Genomic DNA, 20,821 nt, shown 5'->3' with positions numbered 1-20,821 from the left:
TCCAATAAATGTGTTTCTGTGTGTTTCAGACAACATAATGATAATACTAATCTTCCTCCACAGGAACTTTTGACTCATTCAGCGGACCGACCAGAGAGACAACAACTCAAGGAGGCTCTGGAGGCTATGCAGGTGTGTTTGTTCACGGGTGAATTTTAAGAACTATTACCTAATAACTCTGCAGTGCTCCGAGCCAAAGCTGTAGTATATTGTTTCATACAGCCACTGTGTCTCAAAGGACTGTAAATCTACAATGATATGACAGGTGTCAGAAGGAATGTTGGAAGAACGTTTGCCTTGCTCTCTCTCGCTCTCAGGACCTGGCCATGTACATCAACGAAGTCAAGAGGGACAATGAGACTCTGAAGAAAATCAGCGAATTCCAAAGTTCAATAGAAAATCTTGTAAGTACTGTCAAGTCCTCCGTCACTTCTTTTTCATGCAGAGGGATTTTTTTTCAAGATTGTCTGACAAGTTTGAGGGCTTTGAAAACTTATGTTCCGAATTAGCTTCGTACCACGGGTGATGGGATGCTGCACGGGGATGCATTTATCTGGCAATAAGAACAATACCGGCTATATATTGGTCATATATTGGTTATGAGCAATTTCTGTATTGTATCTGCACTCTTTTCACTGATTTGAAGTGGGAGGGGTTGCTTAAAGGTAAAATCTGCTATTTCCCTGGCAAGGAATAGCTTGACAAGAACAAATAATGCTTATTTATTTCCTTGAAAAGAGTTGATGAGAAGAAGAATATCGCTCTTTTGTGGTTCTCTGCAAGCTAAATATCAAGCAGCTGGTTAGCACAAAGACTGGAAACGGCGAGCAAAAAGGTTTTAAAATCTCAAAACCTTTCTAAAGCATATAACTAAAACATTCTATCTTGTTTCAGTAAAAAACGTCAAGTTGCTGTGTTACTACGTGTGCCGGACCATGTTTTTTTGACAGAAGCAGCAACCAGCTGAGTGTCTCTGCCTGGCATTTCGTTACCTTTTGGACAAATCCAGGATAGCTATTTCCCCATGCTAACAGTTTTATGCTAAGCTAAGCTTAGCGTCTGCTGGTTGTAGCATCACATTTAATGGACAGATATGAGAGTTGGATCGGTTTCTCATCCTTCACCAAAATGTCAACTATTGCTTAAAAAGCACAATCACTAGGATTTCCCCAGACTAGATTAAAGATAATCATCACTTTTGACCCACTAGAAATGTGTGGCAGTGTCAGTATCTGCAGAGACCCAGCCCTCTGCCTCTTTTTTTCTTTACATTGTGTTCGGGAGTTTCTTGGCTTCAGGCTCTCTAAAATATGAAGTGGCCAGTTGCCAGATCGCAAGCATCCATCCAAGAGGGAGCTGTGAAAGTGGCGGACACAGCGCCTAAAAAGATGCAAAGGGAGAGGCGCCAAGGGGACAAAGCTGGTTCCAAAACCAGACTCAATCTGGAGTTTGCTTTCACCCGCTGGCGGGCACCCTCACCCTCAGTGACCCGGGCAGGAGGGGCCAACTTTGAATGTTTGCAAACAGCAACCACCAAATCCTGCTCACTGTGCCTTTATTGTTGTAGTAGAAGATCAGAAATGTGAAAGCACATTCTCAGGTGCACCCTGCTTTTTGGATTAGGAATTGTCTTCATGCCATCAGTTCAATTAAACTCCACCACATAACCATTCAGTAAATAAGATAATATATAATAAAAAAAACCAATTTGTGTCATTTATAATCCAATGTTCCGGCTTCTATTGTCTTTTTTGATGCTAGATTTGACATCTTTGCAGAAGTCATTTTTTATGTATAAAAACTAATACACCGGCACTAATCTTATCACCGGGCTGGAATTCAAAGTTTGTCAGTGTGATTAGTCACCGAGCATCACAGAGCAGTAACCCATTCTTGATAAAGCCCATATTTTCTCTCCTCTGCTTGGAACACTGGCATCATCCTGTCATGATCCTCCAGTAACATAATGTCCCCAATACATCATTTAGTCCTGCAGAACATTAACAAAAGAAGTTATGTACTTTGCAGACTGAAGTTTAATTCCTAACTGCACTCTCTCATTTTATCAGTCACTATGTTCACCTTTCAATTCCACTCCTCTTCTGTTGTTTCTTACTGAGGGGGAAATTGGTCACTGGGTTCATTGTGGCATTGTGCCACAGATCCAGCAAACAACTCGAAATTAGAATCAAGAAGACGGAAAAGTAACCGAACAGCCTCTGAATAGTTTCCCAGCTTGTACCATTTATTACATATCTATTTAGATTCTCTCTGAAATTCAAGTGAAGCTGAATTATTCATGTTCTCTCATTACATTTAGAAGTTATAGTATGCAGTGGACTGACATTCTGTGTGTCCATTTGACCGAAGCAGCAGGTGAAACTGGAGGAGTACGGGAGGCCAAAGATAGACGGAGAGCTGAAAGTCTGCTCCATCGTCAACCGAACAAAACAGGACCGGTGAGTCCCAACTCTACACAAAATACATGAGAACCAAAGTAGCCCAGTGCCAGCAATGACATATTCTCACAGCCGTGATAACAGTGAATGTGTGTGTGTGTGTCTTCAGGTATATATTCCTGTTTGATAAAGTGGTCATTGTCTGCAAGAGGAAAGGCTATAGCTATGAGCTCAAAGAGATTATTGAACTGCAGTCGTATAAAATGTCGGACGACCCCATGAACAACAGAGACGTGAAAAAGGTGAGAAGCATACTTTTACTTTGCATAGACTCAGCGCAGAACTATTCATAAAGGCAGCCCTCGCTAGTGCAGGTGATGAAACATTCCCCGAGTAATCATTACGAATGTTGCCCTTGAGCTAAACAACCTTGTTGATGGTAATTTCAGATACGCAACTTATGAGTAATGCATTGAAGTGTCAGATTTGCATTGCGCTTCCCCATGCTTGGAAAAACATCCATGTAAATGCGATGAAGGTCATTTAGGATTCATGTGTGTATCGTACTGCAGTCTAACATGCCTCTTTTTTGTTTGTTTTCAATCTGCATGTGTACGTCCATGTTTTGCATGTGTAACTGGGTCTTTCTCTGGTGTCTTTCTTTTTGCATGCTTACCAGTCGAGTGGAAAAATGGTAAGCTCAAGTGACCCCTTTATTTAACTCATCTTCTCATATTGGCCTGTGTTTTGGCTGTTGTGTTTTTTTTATGGGGGGGGTCGTGATTGCCCATGCACCCACCGGCTCTGCGACTGGCTCTCCAGCTTTTGGTCGGATACAACGCTAAAGCATGTGGAGCATCTTTTACTTCTGAATTAAATGTGACCATATGTACAGTGTGCTTTTGCACATATTTATTTGAAAACGCAGGAATCACAAGCTTCTGTTGTTGCCGTGCCCACATCTCTCTGCCATCTGTTCCTCACTCACGTTTCGTCTCCAGTGGTCCTACGGTTTCTACCTGATCCACCTGCAGGGGAAGCAGGGCTTCCAGTTCTTTTGTAAAACTGAGGAGACAAAGAGGAAGTGGATGGAGCAGTTTGAAATGGCCATGTGAGTACGATTGCATAGAAGGGTTTGTAACTTTCATGGAAATACATTGAGAAACCATCTCTAGATAGAATAACCAGATGGGAGTGTCTGTTTGTGGCTAATCCAGTAAATTAAACACCAGAATATCAAGCTTCTTCTTCATCACAAAGGCAAACAAACTGTCTGTTCCAATCGATTCCTCTTATTTGTTATTTACCTCCAGGTCCAACATCAAGCCAGAGAGAGCCACAGCCAATCAGCATAACTTCCAAATGCACACATTTGATAAGAACACCAACTGTCGAGCCTGCAAAATGCTCTTGAGGTAACAACCCTGATATGTCCCGTGCTGATGTGCATAACAGCACATTCATATTCTACAATTAATACATTCAGACTTTCCAAAGCGTGTAAGCAACAATGTTCAGCAGCACAATATTTAATATGAGTTATTTTTCACTGTTACTTGTACAATGCGGGCAGGACTTGTTGTGTAAAAAGATATTATATATACTCAGAAACATATCTTGTATATCCATGATTTATACTGTGGTGCAAGCAGCAGTCCGATTATATACTTAAATATAACATTGCAATACCACAAAGTAAACATTCTCCATTTCAGGGAAAGGTCCTGCATTGAAATGTTTACTCTCCAGAGATAATAGTAACTACAGCTGCCACACAAGGAAGCAGAAAATGGAAATAAATGAAAATTGAGTTTAGTACTTAGTATTTAGTAATACGTGTACTTGGTAACTTTCCACCACTGCTGTTATGCAACAGTAATATAGCGCTGTACATAAATAAAAGTAGTGTTTAGCTCAAACCTTAAAATGCGTCTCACGAGTGAAGAAGAACTAAAAGTGCTTAATTGAAGAGCAATTCCACCACATTCGGTGAGCAACACAAACTAAATCACAGAGGGAATTTGTTTTTGGGCTAGCGTAGACCATCATCAGTGTAAAACCAATCTTCATTCTACTAAATTTGACTGAGGCCGACGGATGCTATTTTGAAACATTTCCCTCCCCAGCACCAACCTCTTTTTGTCCCTCTCATGTGAGAGTGCTGCTCGACTGCAGCGGGGACAACCCGTGTCACTGAATCACCACTTTCACCTCTATTACAGTCAGCCGGCTAAACTCCGCTCAGTGTATTGAGCCACACATCTCACGGCCCGGCTGACCTAAATTCACAGAGCCAGTGGAAGCGGGGACCAGCGTTCTCACTCCCTGCTATAGCTGCTAATTACTGCTGCAGCCCCAACGGATCCCGTTGTGATTTATGGCACTTACTGTTGAACATGACAGCGTGCGAGGCATGCAACGTTACAGTATCTGCAGCAAATACAGTGCTGCTCTCCAGCCAGTCGATTTTGTGATTTCGAAAGGATCACACAGTGGAAACGATGGAGCGTGTGCCACTGCAGGCCGATAGTAACAAGCAGCAGCTCCCCTTGTGTGTTGTACTTACGAGAGGTTAATTTGTGTCTGAGACATTTCCATTTTGCATTTCTGATGTATGTGTGTGTGTGTGTGTGTGTGTGTCCTCTAGGGGCATCTTCTATCAGGGTTACTACTGCTCTCGCTGTGAAACAGGAGCACACAAAGAGTGTCTGGAAGTCATCACCATCTGTAAAATCAGTAAGTGTCTTTTCTAATCTTCAAGTAGAAACACGGATACAGGTTCACCTTTGGAAGGGTCGATGTCTGGGCTGAGCAAATGTTTGGATGAAATTGTTAATCAATGTTGCGTGATAGACATCATTGACGGTTGTGATGTTGTTGTTTTTTGACCAAATTAATAATGATTGTGAAATTTCATTACTTCCACAAGTGTAAACTTGCATCCTGCTTGTGGGCTTCTTTGTCCAACAGGAACATGGGGGGTGGGGTTCCTGTGGGACAGTGGAATTTTTCCATTTTGTAGCTGGGCGTCGGGAGGAATTACCTGTCCATCATTTTACATGGCCCCGCTTTTTCAGCTGAAGTAGCCTTGATTATTTAGACCAATTAATCTTTGGGCTTGTCAGCCTTCATGTTTAACAAAGCATATTAAAAAGAGGAACACGCAGCCCTCACACATATCATGAGAATTGTTATACTCAAAAGTTAGCTCAGACGCTATCCCTGACACTCACTCTTTCTTTTGTCTTGTTTCAGATCCTCTTGACTTGGTGAGTAGATCTTCCATTACTCAACATACTGTAGCAGCATTAATATCTCCCTCTAATTGCCATTTTCCCTGATGTTGCGTTGATTATGAAATCACACAAGTACGATACAGGTTTGTAATAGTATTGTTGATCAAGTATCTGCTTCTCTTTTAAAGGAACCTGGAATGTCATCAGGTAAGATCACTTCCTGTCACCTAAACATGATAGAAAACACTTCTATCTGAGGCTGGATATTCTGTCAGCTGTCATGTTACAAGTTTGTTATAGAGACAGATGTTATTGAACTGCACAGTTCTCTACTGCCATCTGGTGGCCAGATCCACTACACGTGAACCACAGCTACATTATCAACCACGCAGAGTGCATATGTAAATAGAGATACTACATGCACAACAGGTTAATTGAAATTCAAAAACATGAAGACCTTTGAGATAAGAGAGATCATAATTGTTCTACAGTATTTTGAAATAAAAAGCAGTACACAGTGGTCGGTCCGGAAAGGGTGAGGCAGTTTACAAATACAAAGTTGCTCTTTGTAAGATTGTTTTTTACTCTTTTGGAGCATTTTTTTGTACTTGAAAGTGGACAGATAAAGGGACACCATGCAATGAAAATCCTGGACCAGATTTGCGTCCTTGATGTTGTGGTTATATTATATATCTTAGAACACTGCATCGCTCAGTGGGAAAGATCTTGATGCCAAATCAGTCCTGCCTTTATCAGCTTAAATCACTATGTGAAGCCTAAGAAGGAACCACAGTGAGCAGCACTCTGTCCAGACAAAGTTAGATGAAACCTCTCTTCCTCTTCTGTCCCTTGCTATCAGCTTACATCTAGTGAGACTCACTGCAAACATTGGATTGTGTTTCCAGGTCCCAAGATGGTGGCAGTGAGGAACTACCACGGCACACCGGCCCCTATAGGCAAGGCGGCGCTCTCTTTTCAAACAGGGGATTTTATCGAGCTGCTGAAGGGAGATCCTGACACCATGTGGTGGGAGGTAAAGCAGTCAATCTCTTCCATTTGACAACACTTAATATGTGAATATGAAGACAGCTGGCTCTGTACTCCAGCACATTGAGAACGTATGCCATTGGTTTTGAAATTAATCAATGAGTGCTGACCTTCAGCTTTAAAGATGTTAAGAGTTGATCACATCATTACTTGCTGAGCAGTGAAGGAGTCTTAGCCGTTTGCACCGTGTGGGATGTGTATAAAAAAAGTACACTGTGCTTTTTACATCTCATTGTTTAATCCTTACAAAGGTTTTTTTCTAGGCTAGTGGGCAGGGACTTCCCTGAGTCTTGTAATCACTATGAAGTTGCCATGAAGTCAGTGCTAAGGCCAAGAAGTAAACCCTTGTAAAACCACAACTTCATCGTTTTTTTACACTTCCGTGTTTGTACAGATTAAACAAATGAGATGTAACGTGTTAATTGTTGAGCTTTAGTGGTGCTATATGTGGTGCTATTAGCTGTTTCCCCCTTATTTAACATTAATGCCACAGTGAGCTGGCTGGAGCCTTATATTGAGTGTACAGACATGAGAGGGGTATCGATCTTCCTTTTCTCAATCCCGGCAAAAAAGCAAAGCTCTTTTCCCGAAATGTCAAACTTTTCTTTAAAAGTCCGTCCAGGTCACGAGCAGGAACACCATGTGAGATCAGATAACCTGTGTTCACCCATTCACACACATGACACTATGACTGTGAATGTGAAGAGGAGACGACCGAACTATACTTTCTCCATTAAGCTTAATATCATCATTTACATTGTGATAAAAACCTACATAGACATAGATTTGCAGGAATTAGATTATTAGCTAAACCTCCTTTGCCTTCTTTAAAGTTGAAGCACACATGGTTGTTTTATGGGATTTTACATTTGTTTGGTAGGACAGACTTAAAACAGACAATATGGGGAATTAACAAATAACCAAGTTGAACCAGGGAGGTTGCAGGTTATCTTCCTTTAGAGCTGGAGTACAATTTCTTGTTATGTGTCAGCATATTTGGGCAATACAATTCAGATTCTCCTGAAAAAACAAATCAAATAAATAACTTACAGCAAACGGTACTTGCATGGCACCAGCTGACTTACCCATGGGAGTTCAGTTTCATTTGTTACGCATCTGTCGCACACTGTCACTCTGATATAGCAGGCACTAACGAGACAATCATTCTTCTGATTTATTAAAGCAGATGAAGACTTCTATGCATCTTTAACAATGATGTGACCCTCTCGAGGGCATTTGCTTCTGATTCAGCGGTTGCATTGGTCCCTCGGTTTGTTTCTGTTCATATGGCAACATTCAAGAGTGGTCCAAAAGCTGTGAACAAGTACTATGGGGGGGCAAGCTGTTCTGTCCATGGTCCGAAATATTACGATTTGCTCTAAAATGCTTCCTCTCTCTTTTCCTTCTTCAAAAATATTAAAATATCCCGTTTGAGAAATGGTGAGAAAGGCATGCTTCTAGGCCTAAGATATGATTCATATCAAGCAATGCACGAGCCAGTTGTTGTGGATGGTAGGGTTGATTGCGTTCTGACTGCAAACAAACCGCTTTAGAGTTTGCGTGTTTGCGTAGAAGCAAGCCCCCCCCCGGGCATCTCAGCCCGCTTGTTTTTCCCCGCAATCCGAGTGCGATTGACGGCCGAACTGGACAGATGTGTTCATCTTACTGTGGGTGCAACACCTAGCATCAGTGTGTCATGATGTAGTCGGTTAAAGCCAGCACTGTTTCTGATTATAGGACTTTTTTAATTTTTGTTTTCCAATCTTCTAATGCATTTGTTTGCATTATGTAAAAGACTTTTGATTGCCTCACTATTTGAAGTTCATGACAAATAAACATGCCTTGCCTGCTATCTTACAGGGAAAGCTGATACAAACACAAAAGAGCGGCTTCTTCCCCAGTTCATGTGTGAAACCCTGTTTGGACCCAAAGGTAAGTAATCCATGTACACTACGTATGCATTTGAAGAGACTCAATACAGTACAGATGGATTTCTGTGGGCCTTTTCCACTTCAGTGTACACTTTAAATGCTTTATTCTATTCATAAAGTACTTAATGTGCAGTGTCTTTTATTGGTTACAGCCCTTTCAGTCATTATCCAGCCGGCAGTCCTCAAGGGAATCAGACTACTATGGATATCCTTGGTAAGACCCTTAACTTCATCCTCATGCACACTATACTATATCTGCTATTGTCCTCAGGTCACTATCCTTTAATTACTTTCGATTTATTCATGTTAATTCTCTTATACTGTTCACTTCATACGCTTGTTCAATTAAAAATGAACTCACCACACACATGACGCATTAAAAAGATCAATTACTACATGGCTGTTTGGTGTCAACAATTTGTAAAGCCTTCACCGTGTCATTTGATTATGTAACTTTGTACTTGAAGGTGTCAGCATTTATTCTCTGCTCCTCTCTAGGTTTGCAGGGAACATGGAGCGCCAGCAGGCCGATAACCTTTTAAAATCCCACAGCAGTGGGACCTACCTTATCAGAGAGAGGACAGCTGAGGCGGAGAGGTTCGCCATCAGCATCAAGTGAGTGTTTCACATCTTACAGCAGACGGAGAATCTCACGGGGAAGGGTTTTTAATCCACATGTCATGGGGAATACAAATTCTCAAGGGATGCCCTAGTCAGCATTTTCCGAGCCTCTTTTCGCTCCGGCTAATTACCACCCGGTAATTGCTTTTTTTTTTTTTTTCTTAAATCCTGTTTTTTGTATGTATTTCCTCCGAGAGAATGCATCGTGATGATAAATGTCTGAGCTCTTACTGGAGCTGTCATTCTGAACAGTGATGTGCTGGGAGACATGCTTTTTCCACATTTGTCTTTAAGTCTTTAAGACAGGTGCAAAGTGGCTGTTGGGACCAGCCTTCAGACAAATCATTTAATATTTCCCACAGTCGGCCTCGGCTTGTGAACATTTCTTTATTTTGATCCGTTAGTCCTTCAGGTATACCACACAAATATTTCATGTCGACAGCAGCTGAACACATTACACCAAAGGCACATAAGAGGGAAAAAAATGCCAACAATGAGAAACAGAGACAGACAACATGTGTTTGGATAAAGTATTAAAGGTATAGTTCTGATTTTTCTTTATTTTACAGATTCAATGATGAAGTAAAACACATCAAAGTCATTGAAAAAGACAGCTGGATTCACATCACTGAAGCCAAGAAGTTTGAGAGTCTTTTGGTAAGTCATACCTTTAACTACAAACACAAAATACCCCCAAACAAAACAATGAAATTAGCTCAATCCTTTATTTGAATCCTTCTGTACTGTGTGTCATACCAGGAGCTGGTGGAGTACTATCAGGCCCATTCCCTGAAAGAAAGCTTCAAGCTGTTAGACACCACATTGCGATACCCCTACAAATCAAGAGAACGCTCTCTAACGCGGGCCAGCACACGCTCACCAGGTAAGCCTTCCACATATTCCTCTTCTCCAGCAGTTAGCCTGAGCCACAGACGCAAGGAGTGGAATGATTTTGAGGCTGGTGTCAAATATCAGCCGGTAGCAGTACATAGCCTGACCCTAGTAAATACTTGCCCTAACACTATATCAGTGCTGCAAGCAACACAATCTACTAGTCGCTCACTGACTCACAGTCAATAAGCGTTTCGACAGAGTAAAGTTAACCATGGACAAGCGTTTCATCAGGTATCATCATGGAGTGTGATTACACTGCTTCCTTTTTACCTCGCTGATGCAATTTTGTCTCATGAAAAAAGAGAACACTTCTGAATGTGTTGAGTGCACGTCCCTCCTTATTCAACATTTCCAAAGCCTAAGTTAAGTCATGTAAATTCAGCATTGTTTACATCCATGTTCACTGGCTTGCGGACTTCTTCTTCTCTGTCTTTGCTGTTGCATTGCTGCACATCTTGGCATTGTTCCCACCACCTGTTGATCAGTGGAATAGTGTGGCAGTCCACGCCATTGGCAGGACTGTGCATCACATCAACCCTCCCCTATGGGTGCATGAGCTTTGGGTAAGGCCCGAAAGAATTAGATCACGGATAAGAAGGAGACGACATGAATATCATTTGAAGGGTGGTTGAGCTCACCCCTAGAGAAAGGGGGAGGAGCTCAGACGTCTGGCAGGGAATTCTGAGCTGAACTGCTCCTATTTGGCGTCAGTTGAGTTGGTTCGGAAATCAGATTTTGATGACTCCAGGACACATCTCTGTGGCAGCATTCACGGCACATCCTGCTGGGAGGAGACCACCCGGCAGACCCAGAACACATAATCAATCTGGCCCCAGAACACCTCGGATTACCCCATGAAGGGCTGGAGGACATGGCTAGGGAGGAAGACATAAGGGCTTCTTTTGTTAGCCCGCTGCCATCGTGAGCCTGACCTGGATAGGCAGTAAAGAAAATGGATGGATGTTTGGCTCAGAGACTAATAGCACATTGTATTTCAACTTATTTATCTGCCTGCTTCTATCAATAGTTATCATAGAACTAATTAGACTCTAAAAATACGTTATAATGTGCAACTGCTGCTTACAAATGTAATCCCGTGCCATTTTAGCCGTGGATAGAGCAAGGAGGGGTAAGATGAATGTGACAGACTACCTCCCACTCTCTTTGTATTCACTGGTGCTCTCTTCCTTCCCAGGCCAGTGACTCCCTTAACTCATACAGAGAGGAATGGAGAAAGCCCAGAGGGGAACAGGGCAGCAAAAGAGACAAGCAGTGTGAAATAGATAAAGAGAGAAAGAACAAAAAAAAAAAGCGAACTTTGTCAGCTAACTCAGAGGCCTGTGCACTGGCTGTCTAAATTGGCAGCCCCTGTGCACAAGCTTGGGTCCTACATTGGTCTGCTTTTGTTTGATCTGCAGGAAGAACTGGCCTCTACGGACACATTGTTTCCCTCCTGTTTTGGCTGCATTTGGATATAAATGGAGATAATTGAGTCTTTGCTGGTGATGATGTGCTCTTGCTCTCTCCCTAAGTTCCCAAGTTCACTTTCTGTATTTCTGTGGCTGCACACTATGCTGTCTGCACCATTATGTACTGACAGTTTGCTAATGGAGTCCAGACGGACCTTGTCTGGGAGGCTCTACAGAGCTGTGCAAATGTACAGCAGGCAAAATATGCTGCGAAGAGCACATGGTGACCCATTTAAATTCAAGGTTCACGTATAAAAAGTCAGGCGTTCGTCATGTTCTCTGTAATTGTGCGCAATTTAGTTTGACTCAGTATTTCCCTGAAGTGATTATTGGGGTTGCATTCAGTCTGACTGTGTCTACATGCAACGTTAAAGTGACTACTGCCAAACACGGAAAACCACAATGATCCTGTTTACTATCCACTTTTTTCTTTAACAAATTGGTGTTTTTACTCACACCACTAAAGCTGTGACATCATGACAAGATCGAGAGAACAGAACCCTATCTCTATGAGACAGACAACTGACATTTGCTCCTTTTGAACTCTGCTTCTCTGGCTCCAGCTCTGCATTTCCAGCTTTATTTCCTCGTCTTTCTCTTCTCCTCTCAGCAGCCACCTGCGCCTCCTACAACTTCTCCTTCCTCAGTCCGCAGGGCCTCAACTTCTCTTCTCAAAGTTCAGCTCCCTTTTGGTCAGGTACTCGCTTTTTCCTTTTTTTTATTGCTCCCGTTGTCCACGTGCACCTCGATGACTGTAATTTTCATAATCTCGATCTCATTACTGCTTCTCTATGGCGCTCTCTTCATTAACTACAACATTTCAGTTCTTCCCGGGATGACACTACCTCATTAAATCACGAAAAGAAAACCAATTTCCTCTCTCATGATGAAACAGATTGTCCTTTCCCATCGAGCTCATTTGTCATTGTGTGACTCCAGCGTGTCTTGTTAAACTCACCATCTTCGTAATGATCATTCTTCACAACTAATTATTACAAGGATGTCTAAGTGTGACCTTTCACCTCTGTCGAGGTTCTGACAATGTGACTGAGCTCCCATTGCTTCCACTTTCACAGTGTTCACTCCTCAGGTGGTCAGCACAGCAGTGGCCAGGTATAACTTTGCTGCACGAGACATGAGAGAGCTGTCGCTGCGTGAAGGAGACAATGTCAAAATCTACAGCAAGATCGGCGGAGACCAGGGCTGGTGGAAAGGAGAGACCAACGGACGAGTGAGTAAATCACAAAAGTCTGCTCATTGATCGATGGTAAACGGTGTCGTGATAACAATGGACCCCGACTGAACATCCCTCACAGAAAGAGAACGATTCTGAGTGTTACCAGATCCCTGTGGCAGCATGTGCACAAGGCAAAGCGAGACCTTGTTATGCACAACACTGATGTAGTGTTTGTGGGCACCCGACTGACTGAAAGTAACAATTAAACTAAGGAAGCAAATTCAATACAATATTGATATCATGATATGAGACTAGATATTGAATTAGATTTGTATATCCTAATATTGTATTGACATAAGTTTAGTATTGTCCTGGTTTTAAAGGCTTTTTAAGGCTGCATTTCAGTTAACTGATGATTTTTTTCAAGCTGTTTTATAATTTACCGTTGCTCCACTCAGTCCACATTACTGATGATTTGTTTTTCAGTCAAAAATCTCACTTTGTAATTGTGTTGTGAAACCACCATGTTGCGATATTTTATTTCCCCCTTATCGCTCAGCCCTAAATTAAACCATTGGTATTATAAAAACAGGTGGTTGTAATAGAAAAGTTAAAGCATGGCTGCTGGGAAATATGCCAGTTTCATAGGCTGGCAGTAACACCTGCAGTGATCTCTGATCTTTTTATTCTTTTTACTTGTTTTGTTGCTGTTGCTGTGGATCCAGAGTAAGTGTTAATTATTGTGTTGTCGCACAGATAATCTGGGTTGTATTTTGATGTGCAGTCTGGTGTTGAGGTGCTGTAGCCGTCACATTTTGATTATATTATAGCATGTCACAATATAGTTTTTACTCAAGGACCATCGATGTGCCTACTCTGTGCACATATCTATATTGATTGTACAGGATTCATTTCTGGAACAAAAACATTTGACTTAAAAACTGCATATCTGGGTCAATATGCTCAGATCAGAGACACGTTGTGCATGTCAGTTAGACCCCATCTGTTAAAATGCAGAATGTGTTAACCAGTCTACTTCTGAGGATTCTCTGGCTCGCATTGATCTATATCGTAGATCCTTCACCCTGTAAGCTGTTGCTGTTGAGTTCATCCCGGCACAGTCCTGAAGATTTATTTTCACGCCGCTTTGCCCTGCCTGGGCCTTTCTTATGTCCACACTTGTGACATATAACAGCCGCTCTGGATTTTTTTCTTCAGCATGAAGCAGTCAGTGAGTGAAAAAATGTCCGTCTGTGTACTGGCTGCCAGGTCGGCTACTTTCTCCCTTTGGACCTTCATCCCAGCTGCGAAAGCTGAGCTAGTGCTTACCCCGCAGGCCACTTGCCACTTTTGTGCTCGCTTGCCTTCGGTGGAGCAGTAGCCACGAGCGCTGCTTCGTGATAAAGGTGGCGGGGAACGCCAGCTGCGCAGACCATCGGGATACCAGGGTGAACTGGATATCTCAACCTGCAACCTCCTCCCAGATGAGCCCTTCACCAGAGTCCAGGGGCACACAAAGAGGGGGTTTCATGCAGTCCCTCCGCTGATACAAAGACTGGCATCCACCCTGCTTCCGAAGGTCACTTTCTAAGGCAAGCGTAAACCCACATGGACCTCAGATCGAGGTTTACGCTTGCTTTACTGACCGCTCGTAGCAGTGTGCTTGTTCAGGTGGCTCGAGGTTTATGCCATGAACAATAATGTCATCTTCAGCAGAAAAAGCAGCCCTGACCACAGAGCTGACCGGGCTTCTGGGGAAAGAAGCAATTTTCCACGTCCCTCCTGGAGAGAAATCGAGGGTTCTATTCCCGCAACAACAGAGAAAAATTAGGCTGATTTTGAACCTCTGTTTGGTCTCTGTTCAAAAGATGCATTATGAAGGGGCCTGTTAATATGCTGACAATCAGGAATGTGTGTGTCCTGCCGATTAGTTCACTTCTATCGACCTGACCGATGTCTATTTACACATTCCTTTCATCCCCATGCGCCGAAAAGGTCCTGCGTTTCTTCTTCCAGGGAACAACTTGGAGTACAATACCGGCACCATCGACTACCATTCCCCTCCGAGTTTCCCCAAGTGTACGGAAACAGCGCCTGAGCTATTACGCAGAAAAGGGATCCTAATCGTGTTCTACTTACCCGAGGTTCACACTGGACGCAGAAGTGCTGCGAAGCGCGCCGCCGTGTCAATAGTAGCCTGGCTGTTCACACCAGTAGTGCAATTCTCTGCGCCAGTCAACAAGCGATTGTGCTCCTCTGCTGATGTCTATTCAGCTAATCTCTGTCTCTCAGTCTGCTTGTGTGTGTGTCATTTTCAGAATGAGATCATTTATATGATATGTAATATATCATTCAAATAGTTTTGTCATCTGGTCTTTTCTCCACGTAATATTGATATAAACTAACGCTCCGTCACAACGGCTGTGTGCCGCCTTCAGACGTGGCGGCTGGCATGGAGTCTCCGCAGGGCCTCCGGGCGCACTCCACGAGAGCTGTATCCTTTACCCATGGCACTCCTCAGAGGCAGACATCTGCATCCGTGCCCTTTTCAATGGCGTGCCTCTAATCTGATCATCACAGATTACTGGTACTCTTAATGGTACAGAACTGACTTCCCCACTCTTCTGCAGCAGCAGTGCTGTGTGGAGAGTGACGCCATTTTTTTTCCCCATGAAGGGCTGACACCCGATAGTGACAGCTCTTAAAGGGCGAAGCCTATACGGAATAGAACCGTAGTTATGCATTGTACCTCAGTGTGTAGGCGTAGCCCTCTAAGATGTGTGAGCCCTTTTGGCTCAACCTGCACCGGCGTTCGCACGGCTGTTATACGTCAAAAGTTTGGACATAAGGGAAGCCTGTGCAGGGAAAAGAATCTTCATGACTGCACATGCGTGCTGGGATGATGAGCTACAGCTCAATGCAGGGCTACGAATGTACTCATAGAATCTGGAGTTACAATAACTAATTTGTAATTTGGCCATCATCATCAGAAAAATCCACCCAGCCACTTGAAAGGTCACTTTACTCACCACCAGACAAACACCAAGGAGCCCACACAGCAGCACACCTTCTCACACCAAACCTCAATAGGATCTGATCTCAATGCTGGCACAATCAAGACAGCAAGAATGCTTTTTTAAAGTCAGCACCATGGTCCAATGTGGTTATTCAGATACTGTTTACAGATACACTTCACACTAGCTATAAATGGAGGTCTCAGTTTTGCCTTTTTTGTTTTGAGCATCTGGTGATTCAGCAATGGTCAACTTTTCTTTTTTACAGATTTGATTTGTTGATGTTGTATCACCTAAATCCTTGCTTACCCGAATCAGAACATGTGGACTTTGAGGAGTGAATTCTTCTCCATAAATATAATTCTCATGCTCTATAAATACCAACACGTAGGGTACAGTGTTGCCTAGCAACAGCAGGAGTAGTGTTCTTCACGTATTTTTTTAGAACAGGGCTGTTACATCTGAGCCGTCCACTTATCAGGAAATAATGCACATCCTCTGGGTGCCTAGAGTAGAGTGTTCAGAGTGGACTTAGTCTAACTGTTAGGCATGGTATCAGATTGTATTCATGCTGCACATACAATGGATTCACTGCTACCAGACATTGATCTTCCTGCACGTGCAGCTGAATAAAAGGATTCTATTAACATCTTGTTTGAATTGACACACTATAATCTTTCTTTATGTTTCAGATTGGATGGTTTCCCTCAACGTACGTGGATGAAGAAGGAGTTCAGTGAGGCTTGGATGTCTGCTGAACTGCTCCCTTTAAATCAGGAACCATCTTCTATCTGCTGCTCTCAGCGGAGATTTCTCACTAACTCTCCAGGAAAATAACACAAGGAAAGAAAAAAGAACATTTTTTGTTGTTTCTGCTGGGTACTCATTTTTTCAATGAGTGTTTCTGCCATGTTTCTCTATCTTGAATTATGCATCAGCTTTGCTTCTGTTTGTACATTTTTTTATGTGGCAGGGTGTCCTGTTTAAGTGCTGTACAGGTAGAGGGAAGACATGGCTTGCTGTTAGGCTCTGTGTGCTCTGCAGAGGCTTTATTGAACCGAGGACACAGAAGAAACTGACCGTGGATCGCTTGAAGAAGGCTCCCCTTTGTTGCAGGTCCATGCGAGGTGAAATAATTGTACAGTATAGATAATTTATTGAATAGAGATTATTATCATTACTAATGATTATTGTGGGGAAGTTGATTTTAGCAGCAGCAAGAAATCAGATAAGAAAAACTAAAATAAAGGAAAAAAAAAAGACAGATGCTCTGTTTTAATGTTGCGAGATTTTGCCTTAGTTGTCATGGTTATGCCTTGTGGACTGACACCAGTGGAGGGAAGCGACTTTGTTGACTGGTTTTACTTCTCCATGTATGCATGTGCCCATGTGCGGCCCACACAAACAACACACTCAGACCAATGTAGAGTATGGTGCCTTTGAAGAATGGTCGTTGCTTATACTGAACCTCAACATCAGCCAGTACAGAACACTGCCGTCACCAAAAAGACAGTTCGTCCACGTCCAGAGGACTTCACCGAGAAGGGGAGAGGCACTTATACTGAACACCGGGGACGGCTTGCCTCCCGAGACCTAGAAAACAACACGGGGGAAGCATTTAACTTATTTTTACCGATGATTGGATGGACTCACAGAGACAGTCGGGCGCTTTTATAGCCAACAACACATGCACTGTTCACGTCAATCTTGGCATCACGAGACAATGGGTGCAATCAGCTGGATGCAAAAGGGAAACATCACGACATTCCACTGGACAACCACTTCACACTTTGAAATCTTGGGTTTATTGTATGATTTCTATTGTTTTTGCACAAAACAAAGGTGTTTTTATGTTGCAAGAACTGGACCGTTTATCATTTGAATCCAAATTCAGCAATGTTTTAATGTCTGCATGGAGTTTGTTAAAATTGTTAGGATTTTTGTACTTTGCCTTATTTTTTACAGATTGTCAGGTGACTGGATCCCCCCCCCCCCATGTTAATCATTTTCCATGTATGTAATATGGCTGGTGAAAATTAAAACAGTGTCAGAAGACTTTTAATTTGATGGAAAGTTGATGTGCTGATTAACATGACTCGACAAGAGAAGTACTTCATCATTTTGTGATTTTATTTTGTTGGCGGTGCAATGCTCAGTGTTTCCATTTACTTCCAGTCATTTCCTAATACCATGAATACAGATTAATAGACTAGTTATTAGGCCCGTCAGCTTTAAAAGGTTATTTAAAATTGATATTTCAACTCCTGTCAATACATCCTCAGAGAAAAACAAGCACTTAATTATCTACATACTTTTGAATGGTTGAGTATTTCCAATTGCAATCTATCATGGTACAAATATTTGTTTAAGATGCTCTACAGCAGGGGTGTCAAACTCCTCTTCACTCTGGGCCACATCAGCATCACCGTCGCCCTCAAAGGGCCGGTTGTAAATGTAAGACGGTGTAAATGTAACCTCTCCTAACATATTGTAAAATAACTCTCTCTGCATTTGATTATTGTTTATTCAAGTGTGAAAATATTGTACATGCAGTTATATAAATGTAAAAATATATTTAAGCACATTTCTGTTATTATAACTTAAATCCTTTTAATTTAGGATTAAGGAACCCACATTACTCTATCAAAGATTAAACTATTAAAGACAAATATCAAACAAGTTATTACATTAACTTTGTTCAAAGCTTAAAATCCTTTCAACGGTGCGTTTGCACAATCCCACGTGAAGTATTTCATGTGTTTTAAAGCCACGTTTAAAGTAGTCTTCAATGTACTCACAATACATTTCAAGTGTACAGTAACCAGCCAAAGAGCTGCTTCTATGACTGTGTGTTTAAGTATCTCATCATTATGACTTTCTATCTCATAACTTCGACTTTCTATCTCATAAGTTTGACTTTCTATCCCATAATTTCGACTATGGGGATATTTTTATTATCAAGTTTAACTTTTTATTATTTTTTGCTGGCGGATTCACGTGATGCACCACATGAGATGGCGGGCCTTGAGTTTGACACCCTTTCTCTACAATGACAATCAAAAACATGTTGAATGATGTGTTGTGAGAGAAAACTTCCAAAGGTCAAAATGTAGTATGTTCAAAAAAGGCATAGTATGATAATTTGAAAAAAGTCTTAAGAAAGTAATAAAACAGTACGTCGAAAAATTAAGAAAAAAGTCATAGAATAATATGTCTTACAATTAATATAAAGTCATTGTATAGTATCTCTGAAAAAAAAGGTATAAAAAGTGTTGCTGGGATGAGAATACGTCTGGATACCCTCCTGAGTCAGCTGCCCCCCACGGCCCGACCCCGGAGAATCGGAAGAAAATGGATAGATGTATGGATGGATCTCCAAAAAGAGGCACACAATATCATAGTATCGTAAGTCAAAGAACCAAAAGTCGTCTTCTAGTATTTGAAAAAAGGCAATACAAACAATTCTTGAAAATATCACAGTATAATCTGTCTTAAATGTGAAAGCATAGTGTGTCAAAAAAGGTCATAGTATAATTAGTCTTTAAAAAGTATAAAAAGTCAAAGCATAGTTTTTGAAAAAAGGTCATAGAATAGTCACAATATAGTATGTCAAAAAGGTCATGAAATAGTATGAACAATAAAGTAAAAGAATAATTGTGTATTATGTTGAAAAAGTTTAGTAGAAGTGTATATAAAAGTCATAGAATAGTATGTCGAAAAAAGTGACAAAAAGTCATAATATACTATGCTGAATAAGGTGAAAAACGTCTTCGTATACTATGCCGAAAACAGTGATGAAAAGACATACCATAGTAAGTCAAAAAGTTTACAGAATAGTATCTCTAAAAAAGTTTTTTAAAAAGTCGTAGTATATTATGTGGAAAGAAGTGAAAAGAAGTCGTAGTATAGCAGGTCGAAAAAAGTGATAAAAATCATAGTATAGTGTGACGAACCTCCAGCTCCCATACACTAGGTGTCCCTGTTGTGCATGTGATTGTCTGTCGCAGGTGCTGAATCACATCAGCTGTACGATCTGCTCCGGCCTTAAGTACTCCTTCATTCTACTGCCCTGGTCTCTGGGGGAAGGTCCTTTGTGTCACCGGCATGACACAGTGGCTCTGGTTTATGTTTGAGTTCTGTTCCCTTTTACACACTACCACACATCTATACATACACTTCACTATTGATAACTGATACTAACACGTTACATTGTTTTACTTATGTTTGTTGAAAATAAATTGCTTATATTATGGTATGTCATGAAAAAGTCATAGTATAGTTTACCATAAAAATCATATATAATAAAATTTCATAACATATATCTGGTATAGCACCTTTTAGTATAAAACTGAATCAAATTGTATGTTATAATTAATATCATAGAATACTATGCCATAGCAAAATGTCATGAATAAGTGACATTATAGTGTCATAAAATATGTCTTTAAAATGTCACATGAAATCAATAGTTTAATATGTCATAAATGTTTAAAGAAAATGTTTCAGTATGTATGTCATTTCTTTATAATTTTATCTCATTAGACATTTGTGTGAAATAGTCATAGAAATCTTGAGTTATGGCCAACAACATGTTTTCTAAGGTCACAGTGACCATTGCCCAACAGTCAGTTCATCCTTGAGCCCATGTATATGTCTTCCAGATGTCAGCAGACTCCACCTACGCAGGTGTTCCTGAGACCACACCCAATCACTGTGGTCTGAGTTGGTGTGGATAGTGACATTTGTTTAAATAGAGGTGATCTGTTTTGTGTAAAGGACGTAAAAAAATAAAATGTAATAAAAAAGAACCAGAGACAATTTGTAAAATGCCCTTTACGATAAGATACAATCTGTTGATATTATATTTACAATATACTCGTTATTATTATATCAGTTTTGTTTTTATATACAGTATTCAAATTGCTAATCCACTGATGCAGAGTAGGAGTCCTTTCTTTTTTAAAAGCAGAGGATTCAGTACATGAACAGATTTGATACTGTGCATGACTCATCTCTGAACTTTTTAATCCCCC

General features: G+C 41.3%; 1 protein-coding gene across 11 annotated transcripts in view; it reads left to right on the top strand.

Annotated features, from left to right (window-relative positions):
• vav2 (vav 2 guanine nucleotide exchange factor) overlaps positions 1–17,793 on the top strand; it is a 180,406-nt gene extending 162,613 nt beyond the window's left edge. For 4 of the 11 annotated variants that reach the window (XM_031855838.1, XM_031855836.1, XM_031855835.1 and 1 more), the window contains 19 exons: positions 64–132; positions 318–404; positions 2,371–2,459; positions 2,569–2,701; positions 3,079–3,093; positions 3,401–3,510; positions 3,713–3,814; positions 5,047–5,135; positions 5,655–5,668; positions 5,824–5,842; positions 6,541–6,668; positions 8,543–8,614; positions 8,766–8,827; positions 9,112–9,228; positions 9,804–9,891; positions 9,994–10,117; positions 12,208–12,294; positions 12,674–12,828; positions 16,481–17,793. In XM_031855838.1, the coding sequence (XP_031711698.1) occupies positions 64–132; positions 318–404; positions 2,371–2,459; positions 2,569–2,701; positions 3,079–3,093; positions 3,401–3,510; positions 3,713–3,814; positions 5,047–5,135; positions 5,655–5,668; positions 5,824–5,842; positions 6,541–6,668; positions 8,543–8,614; positions 8,766–8,827; positions 9,112–9,228; positions 9,804–9,891; positions 9,994–10,117; positions 12,208–12,294; positions 12,674–12,828; positions 16,481–16,528 (1,608 nt within the window). In that variant the 3' untranslated portion in view covers positions 16,529–17,793. The remainder of the gene's footprint in view (positions 1–63; positions 133–317; positions 405–2,370; positions 2,460–2,568; positions 2,702–3,078; positions 3,094–3,400; positions 3,511–3,712; positions 3,815–5,046; positions 5,136–5,654; positions 5,669–5,823; positions 5,843–6,540; positions 6,669–8,542; positions 8,615–8,765; positions 8,828–9,111; positions 9,229–9,803; positions 9,892–9,993; positions 10,118–12,207; positions 12,295–12,673; positions 12,829–16,480) is intronic. The other 7 variants (XM_031855842.1, XM_031855840.1, XM_031855839.1 and 4 more) reach the window with 5 other exon arrangements.
• The last annotated feature ends 3,028 nt before the right edge of the window (positions 17,794–20,821 follow it).

This window comes from Anarrhichthys ocellatus, unplaced genomic scaffold, assembly GCF_004355925.1.
Source record: "Anarrhichthys ocellatus isolate YVR2014 unplaced genomic scaffold, GSC_Weel_1.0 scaffold16, whole genome shotgun sequence".
NCBI classification, from domain to species: Eukaryota; Metazoa; Chordata; class Actinopteri; order Perciformes; family Anarhichadidae; genus Anarrhichthys; species Anarrhichthys ocellatus.
Note: the sequence above shows the minus strand (reverse complement) of the source record. Positions and strands in the feature narration are given on the sequence as shown.